Genomic DNA, 20,808 nt, shown 5'->3' with positions numbered 1-20,808 from the left:
ATTCGAAAGCCCTTTATATACCCAACCTATGCTAATTCCCTACCCAACTTGAATGAGAAAGAATTGACAACTGGAAATAAATACCACTTTATTATATTTTTGGTGCAATTTTTAAATTACATTATGTTATTAGGATTCCAAATTCTTCTAACAGGTAACACCTAACTGTAATGCCCGAGGTTTTACCATCGTGATTAGATATTGAGTAATTGACAGAATTGAGATGTCAGGAGCTAAAATAAAATTTGAAAGGAGAAGCCGGGCGTTGGTGTATAACAAGCCCAGACTTTGGACAGAACTTCTGGCGCCCGAACGGTAGAAAAGAACCGCCCGAGCGCCAGTGTCCCACAAGAGTAGGTTTGGGACAGAACATGCGGCGCCCGAGCGGTAGAAAGTTACCGCCCGAGCGCCAATGGACCATAGCTAAGCATCCGGGCAGAACATTCCGCGCCCGAGCGGTAAAGTTTAACCGCCCGAGCGCCAATGGATAACAACGGAAGGCTCGGACAGAAAGTTCCGCGCTCGAGCGGTACTCTCTTACCGCCCGAGCGCCGCCTGAAAGTCAAGAAGAGTAAGCCACGTTTCATTTGCATGCAAACGGATGTATATATATGTACAAATCGATTTTCCTTCAGCATTTTGGAAGAAAGAAGCACCGAGAAGTGAGGAAATAATCCTTACGCCCTTTAGTTTAGAAATTTGATGTTTGTGAAAGATCCGCCCGTCTGATTTTCAATCCGACTTCAGTACTGTATGCCTATCGACGCAGGCTACAACTGGATGTAAGTTTTACTACGTTTCGATATGTCTTGAAATTATGATATTGTCAGAATCGGATATGATTCATATATGATGTTCTTGACATAGTAGACATCGTATAATTGAAGTCAGATCGAAGAACAGATTGTGTATGTAATTGTTATGATTTTCAGAACTGTTATGATAGAGATTGTACAGAATTGAGAGTATGATCTATTATTGTTGAGAATATGAATTATACCGATATTGATTATGAGTTCTGGTAGTATATCTGTGATGTTGATATTGACGGGGTTATCGAGATTGTAGTGTTATGCCGTCGAAACATCAGTAGAATGATATTGATCAGATTCAGTATTGATATTGTATTGCTGTATCGTGACATTGATAAGATGGTGTTTTGATTTGAGTATTGATCAGAACAGGTATTGAATAGAGTTATATATTGATATTGTGTCTGTTCAATATTGTCATTGCCAGATTGGGTATGGACAGAGTTGAATTCGAGACTTCGACTTCGTCAAACGGGGAAGATAAAGGTATAAATTAATGTTGAGTTGGAATTGCACAACTCCCAACTCGAGTGAGGTTTGATTCGAGTTTCCCTAAATCACATACTTTATTTTATTGCATTGATATTTGCAATTAATGAATGAATTGATATGCTTGTTCTATTGATATATAGATAGCAGGTATTAAATGATTGGTCTTGTGACAGAAGTGCCTGATAGTGATAGAATCGTTACTGGCACATTTCACATTGTGACAAGATAGGAATATGGCGGAAGTGCAATAGTCTTTGACAGATAGGTTAGGACATCGGACGTTTGGTCATATCGAAGTGGATAGAATTGGAGTTGCTTCTATTACTGATGTTCGATATGGAAAGGGCCAAAGTCTGTGAATAAGAACGTACCACCACCCCGATCGGGAATGTAGGTGGGTGTATGTTCTTATTCTGATCGGGATCCCTAGATTAAGACTGAGTCGAGTCTGAGTCGGAGAATCACAGAAAGTAATTCATTGATTAATAGTGATTTATGTTCCTGAATATGGTACATGGATTTATGTTCTTGATTTTGGTACATGTTTAGAATATGACTTTTTATTGATATTGATTCATGTTTCGGATTAGGATACATGCGATGAATATATTATTCATGTTTTGATTAGGATGCATGTTATGAATATCTTTTATATGCTGTTACATTGATTATATGATTGCATGTATATATGGTTTATATTGAGAATATAATTCTCACCGGAGTTATCCGACTGTTGTCTTGTTTGTATATGTGCATGACAACAGGTGGGACAGGATCAGGGTCAAGAAGAGAACGAGGCTGAACTAGATAGCGTGGAGATCCGGGCTCAGAATTAAATTAGGATTCAACACTAATATGTAGTTGGACCTAGTTGAATTATTCTAGACAATACAAGATTTGTATGTTTATGTTTAATATGTATTTCAGATCGATTTACATTACGTTTTCGCTTTGTATTTAAAAAAAAAAAATTTANCGCCTCGCAAGAACTGCATACACCCATCTTAAATTTCAACTTCTCTCTCTCTTTTCTGCACTTTTTTTTTTTTTTACGGAGAGAGCATCGAGAACGCCTGTACATTTAAATAGAGAGTGAGGGGTATTATGGGAAGACTACATGTCATTAAATAATAATAATATAATACATGTACCAATTTAATAATAATTCTACGATGACGTAGTCCATTATTTAATTTAGTACTTGATTTGATCTGAAAAAAATATATATAACAAAATTAAGAAATTTGAATAATTGAAAGAGAGCTGGAATTGATCCCTGAGATCTAAATATATTAATGTAAACAATATCAAGTTGTAAAATTAATTTATCACAATATTCATTTAATTTAACTGAGGAAAAAGGTAATTTTGGTTCTTAAATTTTTCGGTTTTGAAGTTAGTTAAAATTTGTTATCCCGTGTAATATTTTGATTTTTTTTGTGTGAAATTTCTGTTTCTGTAATATTAAAATTTATTATTCATATGAATCATGATCACAATAGATCCAATTGATTCATAAAATTTTATTATATTTTTTTTAATTATTATTAGGATAACGATAATGAAATTATATATATTAGGAGTAAATTTTAATCAATTAGATTACTAGCGAAAAACCCATATAAACAAAATTTATCTGCAACAAAGAAATTAAAATTAATTCCCGCGTGGAGTGGTATTATGGAAAATAATACAAAAACATAATAATAATAATAATAAAGGAATCGGTGGGCGGGGAAGCCAACCTGTAAAGTTGTGCGAGACAGGTTGTATGGAGGAGTACTGTTCCCTTCTTATACTATTATTATCATCCACGTTTTTTTCGTCAAATCTACGGACAGATCGACTGGTAAAAAAGCCTTTCTCTTGTCTTCTTCTTTCTTTGTTTCTCGTCCCTGGTGAAATGAGATTAGCATTTTCATAGAATTTTTATATTTTATATAACTAATTTATTCGAATAAAAAAAATTATCCGATTAGCTAAAATTTGGATGACCAACGGACCATCGAGTCACATGGTTATCGAATTAACACAATAATATGCAAATAACAAATAATGTGCGAGAAAGTGTTGAAAAGATAACAAATCATATGGTCAAATTAATAAATGTGAAGGTTGGGGATTGGTTGGCTTTAATGGTGGGCTCTCAATTTTAATTGCTTTATTTTACCTAATGAAACCCTAAAGTTTTGCTTTCATATGGCAAAACAAATTTCGTAATCACGTTTTAAAATAGAGTAGATCTCTTGTGAGACGGTCTCACAAATTTTTATCTGTGAGACGAGTCAACCCTATCGATATTCACAATAAAAAGTAATATTTTTTCATAGATGATTCAAATAAGAGATCTGTCTCACAAAATACGACCCGGGAGACGTCTCACACAAGTTTTTATTTTTAAGATAATCCCTCAAATTTAATTCCCATTAACAAAATGGTGGGGGTACATGTTATCATTGGAATTTGGCCATTCAACAATTCCTAATTCTTTACTTCCAAAATGCCCAAAACATGGCAAAGCTTGAAGATTAAGAATAAAAAGACTACGATCGAGTTTAAACCTAAAAAACATATTTAATTTTTAATATAATTTTATTAGATTAAATTTCATTGGACCTTATACAATCACATGATTCTTGCCCCTAGTATGAACCAGTAGCTTGTAGGAATTTTTTTTTAATCTAAGTTGTTTTAGGAATTTTTTTTTAATCTAAGTTGTTTTGACTTTATTTTTGTCCACAAATATAATGAAATTTAGACAGAAAAAATTTGTAGAATTATTTAGTGGTCAAATTAAAGGGTATTAATTACATACTAGCTAGGGAGCTATGTTCGAATTTGTTTTTCTACTTCGTGGATAATATAGGGCATTATCAATTATTAATATCATTTTATTTTTATTATACACAAAGTCGTGTTATCTAATAATATATTATTAATGTAATTAGTTATATTTTATTTGAGATGTATAATATTTCAATGACCTACTTGTGGCCATTTTTTTTTATTGAAAATTTAACTAAATGTAATTTTAACAAGCATATTTTTTTTAAAAAGTAAGTGATATATATATACATTGTTGGAATAAAAAAGAAATATAAGCAAATGAATCAAGAATCATAAAGTTATTTGTGTCTAGGGGCGTAGCCAACCATCTTTTCTATGATGGGTAAAATTTCTTTCCTATTATATATACAACGATAAAAAAGCATATCATAATAACTTTAAGAATAAAAACGAAAATTACGAAAAATATAATACAAAAATTTAAATACATTCTACTTAAATTATCATGCAACTCTCATTGATTAATTTATTCAAAAAAAAAACTAACTAATTTAGTCAGAACAAGTACTCATTCTTTGAATAAAGAAATAATCTTTCGAACGACGTTTAAAACGAAAAATAATATTTTTAGGATAAAAAGTAAAAAAATTTTTCGTGCATCAGATCGAGTTATAGATTTGTCTCATAAAATTGACGTGTAATACTATCTCACAGAAGTTTTGGTATTGTTTCATATGTATAATATATACCAAAACTTGATCGAGCATGTGATAGATGGATCGACAAATATTCATATTGTAATAAATTAATATAGGAATACAAATTTTAATAAAACGAATCGTAGCTTGAAAGATTTATTTATCAATGGGACAAGCTGGAGCTTGGCAACTCTCACGAAGCTGCGCTGCAAAACATGCACACAGCCACGTAGATAATATTTTTATTGTATTTTTATTCATAATAATATATTAATTATTGGGTCATCAGACAAGCCATGATATTTGTATTGGTAGTTTTTAGGACATTAGCATTCTCAACAAGAAGAAAAAGGTTCAATTGGGACTCAATTATACGGATACAAGTTGGCGCAACTCACTGGCAAATCGACTCCAATATTAGCCACTTTTTAAACATGTTTAGAAAAATAATTAAATTTTGTAATCAAATTTATTCATTTACTAAATGACAAAATTTTTGACCTCTTAAAATATTTATTTATTGTTTAAATTTACATAGACAAAATAATATATGATTTTTAAGATATATTTTTTATTGGTAACAGTTTCACTTAACTAAGATAAATAATTCAATTTGACATTGTTATCATTATTTAAACGTCGTCATCTTAAATTATATAAACATTTTTGATATAATATTTTTTATAATAATTTTAAAATTTTAAATACAATTATTATATTACATCAATAATTTTAATAATTATTCAAATACAAATTCTTAATCAATAATTAAATAAAACAATAATTTTTGTATCGAACTGAAATACTATTATACCATATAGTTGTGTTTGTGTGCATGTATCATATTTACATGAAACTCGAATGCTGGTTAATTAAAAGTTAATATTATATTTTATATTTCCAAATCTGAGGCAATATTTAATAGCTGCGAAGCGTCCTTTTTGTCCAACAATTTCTGATTTTTTTTTGTTTAAATATTTTGGCATATTCTCCGACAGATTAAACGTAAACCCATAGAATAACCTTAAATTTCAAACATAATATGATGATGTCCGTTGAAATTAATCAAAATAATTATAATCATAGAAAGTGGCGGGCCAATATTATTTTTTAATTATAATCTCCAGCACCCATATCGAAGCTTCCCCGACATGAAATGTAAGTAAATATAAACCATGCTTTTAATTAATTAATTAATTCTATTATGATCGCATTATCTATATTATTAAATAATAATAATATATGGTTATGCATGCGCTTCAGATCCATTGAAAAGAAATTAATAATCAAGCAATTCATCATTTTGAATCTCCAATACGCATTATCTATATTATTAAATAATAATATATAGAGTGCCAATGGATGGTGTATGGATAAATAAAAACTTAAAAAGACTTCAAATTGTTAAAGGAAATTCTAGAATTTAAAACCTTGTTGGACCAACATATATTTTATGTATCATAATGTATAATCCACTAAAATTCATGTATCATATAAAATAATGATCCTTTCGAATAATAATAATCATAGCCACAAGATTTCTCCATCTTGTGTCTATTTAGATTGTAAATGTATCTCTTTGTGATCTATAATATATTATATTCATCTTAAATAAATAAATGAATAATAATAATAATGATGATATATGTGTACTTTTCTGTCAGAGCGATAATTATATGTGTTATCTTTTATACATGTATTCAAGATTAAAAATTGGAAAAAATAATAATTTTTGGAATTATATTGAAAAATATGAAATTTATCGAAATTTTCGGTATATAATATGATATCGATATCGAACTANATATCGTAATTTTGGTACTGTATATGAGATGTATTATTTTGTATGATACGATACAGTGTACCACCCATATTCAAGTTCATTTTAAAAAAATTGGAGGTTCTAGGGCTAATTTTTAGGGGAATGTCCTATATAAATATTTTTATCAAATATAAATAAATATATTACAAACAAACTGATATTTAAACATACATAATTATCATCAATATCTAAGTTAATAAACCAATATACTACGTAAATTGATTAAATTATAAGAAATAACATATATAATCTAAATATAATAACGAAAAATGTTCGTACTCTTCGTTTTTTGTTGTTGCACGAAATTGTCAACTAAATCATCACAACTAAGCTTAGTTTATCTATTATAGGTGTAACAATTATATTATAACATAAAAAAATGTTGTCTTATTTCTGCATGGGTTGCTTGTTATGTCGCCATGTCTATGGCCACCGTGAGGAACTTGGCGACATACTAATCATGACGTAAAAAGTAGTATATAAATTAAAGAAATTCATCGGGAAAATTATCCATTTTGAATTTCTTTATACTTCAAAAATTGTCGGTGGGTTTTCCCGATAAGTTGCTCAGGAGTACCCCCAGAATTGGAAATGAGAGGGGGTGAACTGAAGGATCATCAGCACGAAAATCGAATAAACCGAATTTTTTTCTCGAGCAGATCGAATGGACAAAATTTTTCATCAAAACCCAAATAGAAGGAACCTAGTTAAAAAGCGGCCTAATTAAATCGATAACTTAATGGGCTGATTTTTCAGAAAAACCGAACCGACTAATTTAAATATATTATCGAGCAGTATACAGTGCATGCGAAACAATACACTATTTCGCTTCAAATGCAGCTACTATTAAACAAAATTACACAATCCAATCATCACATCTAAATACAGACAACATTAAAACAATTCACCACTAAACAAAAATATGCAATGCTTTGAATTTCATTTTTTTACAAATAGATTGATCCGGTTGAACCGAAGTTTTATAAATAAAAATAACAAAAATCGAATTGAATAACCAATTTTTTAAAAATAAAAATCAAAATTTCAAATTAACCGAACCAGATTTCCAGCTTCCCGTTTGAATGTATTCAGCTGGTCATTTTGGCTTATCAAAATTTTGCTCCACTCAATTATAAATTTTTTAGACTGAGGTGGGGACTGGCCACTGTTGACCATGCTTGTTCCCCTCACCAACACACTTTGACCCCTAGAGATTTGCCAACTTTTAGGATCAACATTGAAGCAATGGGACTTGTTTGATCCATTCCTTCATTCGGCATCCCCCAACTGTAAATTTTAGCATTTAGCAATAATGTGCAAATAACGCAACATTAAATTCGTAGTGTTTGGATTTTAAGTGATCCATCAGTTGATTGAGCGCATTGTATACAAGATCAGACGCTTCATGTTTCTTGCCGTCGACCATGAATTCAGAAATCCGGCCGCTTATTTCAATCGAGCTTACTGCTTCATGCTTTTGCACACCATAATCCTTCATTAGTTTCCACATCTTCTTTGTGTCATCCCATTGTCGAGCTTCGCAAAAAATGTTTGACATGAGCACGTACAACCCCCCGGTGTAAGGTTCCAGCTCCAAAATCTGCTTTAATACTAGTTTTGCAAATAGAACATTTTTATGAATTCTGCAAGCACCAAGCAGAGCACCCCAAATAACTATATCCGGCCTTATTTCCATTTTCCCAACCAGCGAGAGGGCCTCTTCAAGGCATCCTCCACGACCAAGAATATCGATCATACACGCATAATGTTCAATATCATGATGTATTCTGTATACATGACTCATTTTGTTAAAGAAATATCTACCAATATCGATTAAGCCACAATGACAACAAGCAGAAAGCAAGCCAGTGAAAGTTATTGCATCAGGCTGTATCCCAGAAGTTTCCATCTCTTGAAAAAGTTTGATCGCTTTATATCCAAAGCCATGTAATGCAAGGGAACTAATCATTATATTCCATGAGACGATATTTTTCTCCGGCATGTTCAGAAAGACATCAAAAGCTAACTCTGTTGAACCACATTTGGCATACATGTCTACAAGGGAATTACACAAAGTGACAGTAGATTTTACCTCATTATCATGGCAATAGGCATGCAGTTTCTTTCCTGTAACCAAATCACCTAGTTGACCGCAGGCCGAAAGGACACTAACTATGGTTGTCTCATCAGGAAGTACACCAGTATTACACATTTGGCAAAAGAGTTCTAATGATTTCTTGCATTGACCATTTTGGAGATAACATGAAATCATTGAATTCCAAGAAACCACGTTTTTTAGAGGCATTTGGTCAAAAACATTCTCAGCTAATTCAACAAATCCATGTTTAGCATATGCACTAACCATGGAAGTCCAAGAAACCACGTTTTTATCAACCATTCGCGTAAAAACCGCTCCAGCCTTCAGCAACTGCCCACACTTGGCATACATATCCAAAAGCGCGTTTTGCACATAAACATCAATATCGACCCTATTAATCTCAATATACCAATGAACAAACCTCCCCAGATTCACATCGTAAATTCTCGAGCAAAGTGAGAGGAAACTAACAAGGGTATGCCCATTAGGCTCGAAGCCTGCATCCCTCATCTCATGGAAAAGACAAAATGCTTCATTCCAACTACCCATTTTCGCATATCCACCAATAACGGAGTTCCATGACACTAAATTTCTGAACTCAATGCCGTCAAAGACTTTCCTGGCACACTCAATCTTCCCACAACAAACGTACAAATTGATTAAGCCATTTTGCACAAATACATAAGCTTCAGAAAACCCCAATTTCAAAGCAAGCGCATGAACCAAAACCCCTTCCAGGTATGCCTTCTGAACAGCACATGCTTTCAGTATAAAAGGAAACGTAAACTCGTTCGGAAAAATCCCAGAATTGACCATTTGTCCGTAAAGAGAGAGAGCCTTTTCCGACTGTTGGTCATTCAAAGAGGCCCTTATTAAGATGTTGTACATGTATCGATTCCGTTGGGGAATTTTTCCGAACAGGTAGTGCGCATATTGAAGATCACCGAATGGATCCACGGCGCAGAAGGAAATGAGTTTGCTGAGCGTGATGATTTCGTGTGTCAGACCTCGGAGGATTATTTGGCCGTGAATAGCTTTCAGTTGGCTCATGGAAGAGCATTTTTCAACGACAGAATGCAGCAAATGGTGAGAAGAAGAAGAGGGAGCGTAGGAAGTGGCGGTGGTGTATAGAAAAGGGGGAGGGTGGAGATTATGGCGCGAGACAACGGTCAAACGCTTGTGAAATTTGAGCATTATTTTTGCTCATTTGGACCGGCTTTCATCCTTCCTTTGATTGGAACAGAATTCAGAGCAGTCATTTTCTTCGTATTGTATCAAATAAATGATAGTAAGGAGGAATGATAAGTCCTCCCATAAAATATTTGAATTACACAATTAATTAATTAATTAAACGACAACGTTCAAAAACTATGATCTTCCCAAATTTAAAATCACATGTTCAAAATCTATAAATTGTAAGTCATGTAATCATTGTAACGAAATCCTAAACTAGAATAAATTTTTAGTAATACAAATTATACCTCCAATTTCTATATCTTGAAAACCTCCCATTTATATATCTTGAAAAACTTCACAGAATTTTTTACATACATTAATTCAACATTTATGTTCAGTTCATGGTAAAAGGGAATTTCAAATTACAGTGTTATCGTACCGAAAATTTCGATATCGATATCATGTTGTACCGAAAATTTCTATAAATTTGATATTTTTCTATACAATTCCGAAAATTCGTTATTTTTTCTAACCCTTAGTCTTGAATACATGTATAAAAGATAACACATATAATTACCACTGACTGGAAAGTACACTTATAGCATTATTATTATTATTGATGGTAAAAGGGAAGATTAATGAAATTTTGTAATCATTTCCATGTAAATTGTACACCAAGGTCTCAAGTTACTAATACACGATAATTGAGTGTGCCTCATAAAATAATAAAACAATAATTCAACTCCAATTTCACTTTCTACATCTGTTTCTTTCCGAAGTATAAATTTCATCTATAAAAACAATCAACCAAAAATAAAAATTGCCTACAATGAACAACACTGAAATTTGACATGTATAATCAACAACAAAAAATCACTGCATGCCTAACCCGGATACCGTAAAAATGGAAAACGTGAGGTGTAAAAGTTGAGCTATAGAGAAGGAAGAAGCCAAAGATTGAAGAGAGATGAGGCAAATAGCAGAAACCATGACAAGAATGCCATTGCAGCAGACGGTTGATATCGTGTGCATAACTTTAGGCTGCAAAAGCCACCAGCAGAAAGAAAAAGATTGGTCACACTGGCTGTTGAACAAGACGCACCCAGCGATAGAAACGATAGAACCTACAGAAAATTGTTTATTGTTTTTTGCATGTTATGATGTTGTTTTTGTTAGTTGCAAAAATGTGTTTGATGAGGCTTTTAGTTACCCAATCTCCCATGAGAACAATGATGAGTATGCCAACTTGATTAGGTGTGCGTTTGAAGAAAGCAAAGTATATATCTACGACAGCCAAAGTCAAGCTCCATGGAATCGTTAAGCCCATGATAGTAACCAAGAAGCTGCAAGTAGAAAATTTTATCACAAATATGTGAAAAAGCAATCACATGTGCAAGAACAATACAGAAGCAATTCATTATCTTAACAAACGTGTAGTGGACAATGCAGCAGCAAAGAATCATGTAAAAAATGACATTAAATCAGCTATAGATTGCCTAATAGTTAAGATCCAACTTTTATGTCTATTTCTGTACCTAGTCTTTAACTTATTACCTCTTTAAAGGTTGATTAATGACTAAAACAAATTTCCCATGTCGAACCATCATTTCTCTCTTGTCAAAGCCTATTTGTCTCCTAATGTAGAAAAACAGTTCCATCCACGAGAGCCTATTAATTATGAGGGTAATGTATGAGAAAACCACTCTAAATAACTGCATTTTCCCATACTCGACCTTCCCAGTTCCCATTACAAGACACAGAACAGTGCTTGATATCCACCATGAAAAACTAATCATGCATATTTGTCCTTCATCCATTTATCAATATATAGGTGTCACCTTCACTTATCATCAAAAGAAAAAGCATGCATGTAATCCCTCCTCGTCTTTAAACGAAATCAAATAACACAGAGATGAGTCACAGATGAGCCCAATCATCAGCAAAACTAAAAGTTTGGATGCGACATATTTACCGATCCTTTTGCATGACACTGGTGTAACTATGGAGCACAGCACTCTCTCTGCCAAGTCCCAAGAATCATAATATAATCCACCACGAACTCCAAACGCAATTATCCTCCATATGTACAACTTACCAAACAAACTCCATAGCAAAACCACTAGTTGCGTTTAACATATTAAAATGCAATTCCTTGATCTCCGTTCCTAGTTGAAAAAAGTTGTAATATTTATTTATTCTCTTACACGCATCTGATTCTGGATTTTAGTAATGCCAACTCAAAAATGTCAAACAATAGATGTTATGTGTTAACCACTCACAACCACCAATAATTAAGAAAGGAAGATAGCATAAAGTTGGTTACGACGGAATCCGTGTGATCCCTTTGCCCCGTTGATGATCGACCCAAGTTTATACACTCAAAAACTCGAAACAAGCAATCGAATGCTAAAAAGAAAACAAAAAGAAGGGTTGTTGTAATCAATTTACAAAGAATCAGTATCCAATAATCTACAAGAAAAGAAGTAAAAATAAATGATTCATTACTCAGATTTATATATAAAAGAATGTAACATAAGATTTAGAATTACCAGAAAGCAGTGTAACTGTAGAACTCAACATCTAAACACATGAAAAGCAATGAAGCGACAGCAAAAATGGCTTGTCCCAATCTCAAGGCCAAGCTCGCGCTTGTCCCCAGAGAACCCGGCAATTCTTCCATCCGAACCAATCATAATAATCCCTTTTCCTCAGTTTTCAGATATTTAACTCGTATCGATCGCACAGTTTCCTCGATCATGGCCATTCAATTCCTTCCACCGGCCACGTCACGTTTCCCATCAAAAGAGAATAAGGGATTAAAGGAAAAGAAAAATGAAAGCAAATTCTTTGGGATTTGAAGGTAAAAAGTTTGGAACAAAAAAAAAAGAGAAAATCTTCTTCCTGCGTGGATTTGAAGATGGAATGACAATACAAATGGCGAAGAGTGGACGGAGGAATAGGAAATGAAGAGTTGGGTAGAAGACTTATTCTATATTCTTTTCAGTGAGTAATATAAATAAATTTCATGTTATTTACTATCTTTACTTTATTTTAAAATTTTAATCAAAGTTTCCCAATCTGTTTTATCAATAATATAACGTCACAACCGCTAAAGTTGTTAGATTATATATTAATTATTGCTAAAATTTTGTTTTAAGGTATCGTCGTGTATGCATGAGTGTGTTATCTATGGAGTCAAATATTCTGTGTAATATATATATGTATAAAATTGACTATAATTACTTTGTTAGTTATTTTTATCACTTATACCAATTTTAACGTTATCTAATGGGGGAAAAGGAATAATCAAAGTTAACTATAAATAAATAATTGCAAGAATAAAATTTGATATTTGGATAACTAAGCAAAACAGAAACTTTTCTAAGTTTTCTTAGAAAAAGTGAAAAGAATTAGTTAGGAAGAAAGGGAGGATCCAAAGCTTTTAGAATATAAGGTGCTCTTAATTAATTAGTTGGTCATTTTTGAAAATCAGATACTATTGGAGCATAGTTGAATATTTTGTGTATAGAATATTTTGTGTATAATACCTTGTGTATATATGATATGCTAAATTAGTGGAGGTAATTAGAACTATTTTTGGTATAGGTAGATTCTTAAGAATTTTTACGTGTAATAGATTACTAGAGGTATCTCTATATATACTTGTAATATGTAGGAAATAAGTATGAATAAGAATTTTCTCATTCTCAATTTCTTCATGGTATCAGAGCAGTGATCCTTACACGCTGCTCATATTTTCTTAATTATTGTTATGGCCGATGCTATTGTTGCCACTGGAGGGTCGAAGGATATTGCTGATAGTGATGTCAATATCTCTCAAAAATTGAGTTCAGTATTGTTGAATGAATTCAATTATCTTCCATGGTCGAGAGCAATTACTATTGCTCTTGGTGGTAGATCAAGGTTGGGATTCATTAATGGCTCTCTCAAATCCCCTGAATCCAGTTCGCCGGAGTATGAGGCTTGGCTGTCAAAGGACCAACAGGTTATGTCATGGATTCTTAACTCGATGGAGCGTGATCTTGCAGAAATCTTCAGCTATTCAGATTCTTCTTTGGATCTTTGGAATGCTGTCCGTGACATGTATGGCAACCAAAACAATTCTGCCAGGATTTTCCAAATTCACAGGGAGATTGCAAATCTTCATCAAGATGGGAAGCCATTTGTAAGTTTGCTAGGGAGTCTGAAGAGTTTGTGGAACGAGTTGGAGATTTATAGACCTCCTACAGTTGACGCAGCTATTTTGCGGAAGAGAACAGAGGAGGACCGTATTTTTCAGCTACTGGCGAGTCTTAATCCTGAGTTTGAGGATCTAAGGAGTCATATTCTAATGAATACCGACTTACCTTCCTTCAAGAATGTTTGCGCGATCATTCAGCGTGAGGAAGTACGTCGGAAAGTCATGCCACACTCTATTAATCCCTCTCCTCCGGATGTTCGTGCGTATATTACTCGCTCATCCTCTGAAGAAAAGTCTTACAAGGGCAAACGCCCCGACCTAAAATGCCAGCATTGCCATATTACTGGTCACTCGATTAATCGTTGCTGGACACTTCACCCAGAGTTGAAGCCCAAATTCTCCAAAGATCAGAAGGGCGGAGGATATCAAAAACGAATTCCTGATCATAAGGCTCATGTTGCTACACACTCCATTGAATCATTTTCTTCTAATCCCGTTGCTTTACTTAATGAGTTCGCAAATTATTTACAAGATAGGAATGGTCAGGGAGCTATCCAAGGAGGAGCTATTAATCAAGAAAAAGATCAGCCAGCCGCACTTCTTAGTCAATTTGCTGGTTTTTTGACTGATGCAAAGTCTGACACCAACCAAGGTATTCAGATTGCTTTTCTGACTGCACTTGAAATTAATAGTTTGCATGATGTATGGGTCATTGATTCTGGTGCCACAGATCACATGTCAAATAAGTTAACCCATGTTTATGATTTTTGTTCCTTTTCTACACCTTCTCTGGTATCTGTAGCAAATGGGAAAAGTGCTCCTGTAATGGGTAAGGGCAAAATTAAACTTGTTTCAGATACTGTTGGGTCTGATGTTCTATTCGTTCCATCTTTTCCCTTTCAGTTGCTGTCTGTTCATAAACTGACATCTTCGCTCAATTGTGAAGTTATATTTACTCCTTACAAGGTCATCTTTCAGGACCTCATCACCAAGAAGATGATTGGTGAAGGATTTCATTTGCATGGTCTCTACGACTTCTCTCCTAACTCTCAGGTTACCAAGGGATTCCAAGCTGTCTCCTCTCCCATTACTGAGCAATATCTATGGCATCGCCGTCTCGCACATCCTTCAAATAACGTTCTTAGCAAGATAAATCGAGTCCTACCTAAAGAAATACTTGACTGTGATATCTGTCATTTTTCTAAGTCCTCTAGGCTTCCTTTTAACTCATCATTGTCTCGTACTACTAAGCCATTTGAGATTGTTCATTCAGATGTTTGGGGGCCTTTTTCCTCCTCTCTAGATGGATTTAAATATTTTGTAACCTTTATTGATGATTTTTCTAGGGTTACTTGGGTGTACTTATTGAAATCAAAAGGTGAAGTTTTTGAGTTCTTTAAGGATTTTCACATGTTGGTTACGACTCAATTTTCAGCTCATATTAAAGTTTTTCGATCTGACAATGGCACAGAATATATGTCTCATAACATGACAAATTATTTAATTTCTAATGGAATATTGCATCAGACTAGTTGTGTCAATACACCTCAACAAAATGGGATTGCCGAACGTAAAAATCGTGACTTGCTTGAGAAAACTCGAGCCATAATGCTTCAAATGAATGTCCCAAAACAGTTTTGGTCTCATGGAATTCTTACTGCAACCTATCTTGTGAATCGCTTACCCAGTCGAGTGCTGGATTTTAAATGTCCTCTTGAAGTATTGCAGGACAAAGCACCAAATCTGTCTCATCTCAAAGTTTTTGGATGCACTTGTTTTGTACATGTCTCAACTACTCACCGTGACAAGCTTGATCCTCGAGCTGTTAAGTGTATATTTCTTGGTTATTCTCAAACACAAAAGGGATACAAATGTTATGACGTGCTCTCCAAGAAACTATATGTGACTAGAGATGTCCGTTTTGCTGAACAAATTCCATACTTTGTTGCCCCTACTCAGGGGGAGAAGCTGCCTGAGCTATTTCCTTTGCCCAGCATTGATTATGGTCATCAATCTACTCAAGATCTCCATCCTATCCAAGATACTTCAGAACACTGTGATGATTGCTTGGATATCTCTAGTGTTCCTTCCAGGGAAGTTATTATAGAATCACCCGAGCAAGTTCTTTCCCATACACAAGGTGACCCAATATCTTCCCGACGTAATCCTCCGCGGATGCGTCACCCTCCAACAAAACTGGCAGATTATGTTGCTCACACAGTCAGGTACCCTGTCACTAATTGTATGTCATACCAACGACTATCATCTTCGCATACAGCTTTCCTTACAGCTATATCAAATAGTCATGAGCCCAAGAATTTTCATGAAGCCAAATCCCAGGCTGTTTGGCAGAAAGCTATGCTTGAAGAATTAACTGCTCTTGCTGAGAACAAAACCTGGACTGTAGTGCCTCTTCCACCTGGAAAACATGCAGTCGGTAGTCGTTGGGTTTTTAAAATGAAGTTCAACTCCGATGGTTCTCTTGATAGGCATAAAGCACGTCTTGTTGCTCAAGGCTTCACCCAGAAATTTGGTGTCGATTACAAAGAAACTTTTGCCCCCGTTGCCAAGATGACCACGGTACGAGTTCTTTTATCAGTTGCTATCAATAAAGGGTGGCCCGTGTTTCAAATGGACGTGAAAAATGCATTCTTGCATGGTGATCTCGAGGAAGAAGTGTTTATGAAGCTTCCTCCCGGGCATCCTCAAAGTGAAAATCCAAACCTGGTATGCAAACTCCATAAATCAATTTATGGTTTGAAACAAAGTCCCCGTGCATGGCACGCCAAGCTGAGCACCGCTCTTGAAGCTCTTGGTTTTAAAAGGAGCTCAGCTGATTCGTCCCTTTATGTTCAGCTTGGTTCAGTCGACACACTTGTGGTATTAATATACGTGGATGATCTCATTATTACCGGGAATAATAATGAGTCTATTGCTCAGTTAAAAACAAAACTTCAGCACAAATTTCCAATCAAGGATCTTGGTTCATTGAAGTACTTTCTTGGAATTGAAATGGCGGCTTCCAGCAAAGGGCTATTCCTTAACCAGCGTAAATACATTTTAGACTTACTTCAAGATGCTGAAATGTTACACACCAAGCCCGTTGCTACTCCTCTCGATAGCAAATTGAGACTTGCATCTACAGAAAAGGCCCTAGACTCACCAAGCTATTATCAGAAACTTGTTGGAAAGCTCATCTACTTGACTATCACGAGACCGGATATTACGTTTGCAGTTAGTCTTGTTAGTCAACATATGCATGCCCCAACAATTCAACATCTAGGCATGGTAAAACGAATCCTGCGGTATCTGAAAGGCACGATTGGTCGTGGAATAGTCATGACCCGTAATGGTCACACTAATATTATGGGATATACCGATTCTGATTGGGCTGGTAATGCACTTGATCGTCGCTCTACTACTGGTTATTGTATGTTTGTTGGTGGTAATCTGGTGTCTTGGAAAAGTAAAAAACAACTTGTGGTAGCTCGATCTAGCGCTGAAGCTGAGTATCGTGCGATGGCTTCCGCAGCATGTGAGCTTGTATGGCTTAACAGTCTTCTTATTGATCTAGGCTGTCCTAGCTCTATTCCTATGAAACTTTTTTGTGATAATCAGGCCGCTATGCACATTGCTGCTAATCCCGTGTTCCATGAAAGAACCAAACACATTGAAGTGGACTGTCACTACATTCGTCAACAAGTTCAATCCAAATTGATTGACACTCAATATGTACGTTCTAATGACCAACTAGCTGATGTGTTCACCAAAGTGTTGACGTCTACTCAGTTCCACAGGCTGTTGAGCAAGCTTGGATCCATCAATCCTCTGGATCCAGCTTGAGGGGGAGTATTGGAGCATAGTAGAATATTTTGTGTATAGAATATTTTGTGTATAATACCTTGTGTATATATGATATGCTAAATTAGTGGAGGTAATTAGAACTATTTTTGGTATAGGTAGATTCTTAAGAATTTTTACGTGTAATAGATTACTAGAGGTATCTCTATATATACTTGTAATATGTAGGAAATAAGTATGAATAAGAATTTTCTCATTCTCAATTTCTTCAGATACTTTTGGAAGATTCTTGAAAAGGAATCGAGTGGTTTTAGATTGAATGTGCAGTGATATGTATTACAGGTTCTTAAATTTCCATTTCAAAGAGAGATCATTAAAGCCCAGAATAATAATATACAAGAATTGTAATAGTTTTGAGTGCAACTTCACTACTTGGAGCTCAGTGCCCTTTAAAGGTACAAGACAACTCAACCAAGAAACAGTAGAATGGTGCTCATGTTAGCCTAAGACTCCAGCTGACCATACCAGATGCCTTGAATTTTGACCTCCTTGGGAGCCTTCGACCCCAAATCGGTATCCGATGGCTGGATGCTCTCGAACACTCCAATAACCTCACCAGTCTCGGGTTTTGATTGGGTCACGCTCAATGTAATCTTCCCTGTCGAGGAAGCGACGTTCTTTATGTTCTCCTTCTCGAGCTCCTCCTCGTCTCCCCTTCCTCCAGCAGGTAAAGCAACTGCGTTGTCATATCCAGTAGATCCACCCCTACCCTTTGGGTCAAGGAAAGATGAACCTCTGTATGATGGCACCAAAAATTCCCCACTAAAGCCATTTGGTTTGCCAGTAGCCACAAGCTGCTTGATGGTGAAGAGGAAAGGCACACGCTCACCACCAGGGAGCTGAACGGTGACAGCCGCATAGTCGATCCCATCCTTCTCCTCAAATTTGATGGAGCCATCTTGAGATACTTCGAATGGTCCCTCAATCTCGTCAAGGGTGTAGGTCAGACGGGTCATGAGCTTGGTCTTTTGGAACTCAGGTGGTGCATTCTTGTTTATGCCTTCTGCCTTGACAGTGAATGATGTTGGCTCTAGGCAGAATTTCTGGGCCTTGTATTTGCCTGGTTTGAAGGCAAAACCATCGACACCACCTACAATGGTTGGGCACTGATTAGCAGTTCCTGATCCTTTCACTTCTGTGTAGGTCTGGCTCTGAATTTCATCGTATGTCAGCCGTTTTGGAACACCTTCAGCATTAGCTCCCTGTGTAAATCCAATAAAAAAAACGTTGAAGGTTCCAATGACAAAACACAAACCGATACAAATGATTTTATGTGCACATATATACATTCAAAATAACAAAAGACTCGCTGAAATTCTACTGAACTATAGGAAGTACAATTTGGGAATAGCGCTGCTAATACAACTAAATTCAACCTGTTCATCAACTCCTCGATCAAGTCTTCATATCTCAAGATCCAAACATACAGGAAAAAAAACTAAAACTGGTTTTTAACTCAAGTGTGGTGAGCTAAAAAATTCCTATCACCCATTTTCTCTTATCCACTTCGATTATTTCAATTAATTTCGTTTATCAAACTCATGTTTATCCAAAAATATTACGTAACTCTTCATGTATCTTACCGTTTAGCACAAAAGCACAATAGGGAGTGATCTGAAACATAAAACAGACAACCAAACGTTGGAGGTCCTCAATTTCACATGCCTGGATCGTTCAATAATTTTCAGTGGTCTAATTCTTAGTCACTTTGTATTTGTACTTTCTGAGTGTTAAGAACTTTATTGTCATATCTGGGTGGCTGGTAATATATATTTCCAATAAACTCGTAATATATATATATATTTTTTTTATCAAAATTGTTCTTCTGCAACAGCTGTTACCGTCCCTTGGCATACACATTTGGCATCAATAATCGAATTCGAAAAGCTAAAAAAGATTCAATCCATACCGAGACGACGAGTGCCGAAGTAGCAAGAGCAAAGCCAGCAATCTTGGCAGCATCGGTGAACTTCTGAGCCAACTCCTTGACATCAAGAGAGCATGTCAGCCTTGCGCCGCCGGGTTCAACTCCGAACGCTTTGCCGACGCTCTGAAGTGGCCGGAGCTGGGAGCTGTTCCGGGCCGAGACACCAACCTTGGTTGGTTGCATAAGAGTGGCAGCAGCCTGTAGTGAGGTGGCCATTTTCTTGATTTCAAGAGACTAATTGTGCCTCTGGTTCTCCTTATTAGTTATTACAAAGGTGGTGTAGTGGATGACACGGAGGACAAGTTATTTTGGTGGCTTTGATTCGAGAGGGATAAGATACCAGATAAGGTGTTCTTCTACTGGTTGGATTGAGTTTCTGTTTACTGGTTCTATCGGGTGCCACGTGGCAATCTTGTTGTTTTGGATAAAGAGTACGTCTCTTGTGAGACGGTCTTACGAATCTTTATCTGTGAGACGGGTCAACCCTACCGATATTCACAATAAAAAGTAATACTCTTAACATAAAAAATAATAATTTTTCATGGATAACTCAAATAAGATATATGTATCACAAAATACTATCCGTGAGATCATCTCACACAAATTTTTGTGAGGGTTAAAAATTCTGACTAATATGAATAAAAGTTCAATTTTTAAATGTAAAATAATGATGTTACGATTGATTTTGGAAAAACATATTTTTTTTAAAAAAAACAGAAACAATCGCCCTAGGTACTAGGTAGCAGGTATGTTTGATTAGAATGGGTTTCATGAAGAAAAATAAACCACACACATCTCAAATCCAAACAGGTAAATCCCATTTCTTAAGAGTCGTTTCATTTTAAAGATAATATAAAATATGAAGGGGATTCATGTATTTTGACTGTCTAATGAGGGTAGTCATGAAGAAGAAAAATATTCCCAATTTTGAGAA

General features: G+C 35.1%; 3 protein-coding genes across 3 annotated transcripts; all 3 read right to left on the bottom strand.

Moving 5' to 3' along the window:
- Nucleotides 1-7,548: 7,548 nt before the first annotated feature.
- Nucleotides 7,549-9,971, bottom strand: LOC140958572 (pentatricopeptide repeat-containing protein At2g29760, chloroplastic-like). The gene has a single exon (XM_073416067.1). The coding sequence runs from the start codon at nucleotides 9,901-9,903 to the stop codon at nucleotides 7,915-7,917; it is 1,989 nt and encodes a 662-aa protein (XP_073272168.1). The 5' UTR covers nucleotides 9,904-9,971; the 3' UTR covers nucleotides 7,549-7,914.
- Nucleotides 9,972-10,626: 655 nt separating this feature from the next.
- Nucleotides 10,627-12,909, bottom strand: LOC140958664 (CASP-like protein ARALYDRAFT_485429). The gene is made up of 3 exons (XM_073416193.1): nucleotides 12,435-12,909; nucleotides 11,096-11,228; nucleotides 10,627-11,009 (listed from the first exon to the last, which is right to left on the bottom strand). Exons 1-3 carry the CDS (start codon nucleotides 12,563-12,565, stop codon nucleotides 10,818-10,820), a joined length of 456 nt encoding a protein of 151 aa, XP_073272294.1. The 5' UTR covers nucleotides 12,566-12,909; the 3' UTR covers nucleotides 10,627-10,817.
- Nucleotides 12,910-18,219: 5,310 nt separating this feature from the next.
- On the bottom strand, nucleotides 18,220-20,156 carry LOC140959744 (oxygen-evolving enhancer protein 1, chloroplastic). Its single transcript, XM_073417740.1, has 2 exons — nucleotides 19,857-20,156; nucleotides 18,220-19,149 (listed from the first exon to the last, which is right to left on the bottom strand). The coding sequence occupies exons 1-2, from the start codon at nucleotides 20,088-20,090 to the stop codon at nucleotides 18,391-18,393; spliced, it is 993 nt and encodes a 330-aa protein (XP_073273841.1). The 5' UTR covers nucleotides 20,091-20,156; the 3' UTR covers nucleotides 18,220-18,390.
- Between the last annotated feature and the right edge of the window lie 652 nt (nucleotides 20,157-20,808).

Source organism: Primulina huaijiensis, chromosome 15, assembly GCF_012295235.1.
Source record: "Primulina huaijiensis isolate GDHJ02 chromosome 15, ASM1229523v2, whole genome shotgun sequence".
Classification (NCBI taxonomy): domain Eukaryota; kingdom Viridiplantae; phylum Streptophyta; class Magnoliopsida; order Lamiales; family Gesneriaceae; genus Primulina; species Primulina huaijiensis.
Note: the sequence above shows the minus strand (reverse complement) of the source record. Positions and strands in the feature narration are given on the sequence as shown.

Excerpts from the sequence above, each read along its gene's own strand:
- LOC140959744 (XM_073417740.1), bottom strand. The coding sequence starts at position 20,090 with ATGGCCACCTCACTACAGGCTGCTGCCACTCTTATGCAACCAACCAAG. Across the intron at positions 19,150-19,856 it reads CTTCGGCACTCGTCGTCTCG|GGAGCTAATGCTGAAGGTGT; the intron begins GTATGGATTGAA and ends GGATTTACACAG.
- LOC140958664 (XM_073416193.1), bottom strand. The coding sequence starts at position 12,565 with ATGGAAGAATTGCCGGGTTCTCTGGGGACAAGCGCGAGCTTGGCCTTG. Across the intron at positions 11,229-12,434 it reads TACAGTTACACTGCTTTCTG|CTTCTTGGTTACTATCATGG; the intron begins GTAATTCTAAAT and ends TTCTACTTGCAG. Across the intron at positions 11,010-11,095 it reads TTGTTCTCATGGGAGATTGG|GTTCTATCGTTTCTATCGCT; the intron begins GTAACTAAAAGC and ends AATTTTCTGTAG.
- LOC140958572 (XM_073416067.1), bottom strand. The coding sequence starts at position 9,903 with ATGCTCAAATTTCACAAGCGTTTGACCGTTGTCTCGCGCCATAATCTC.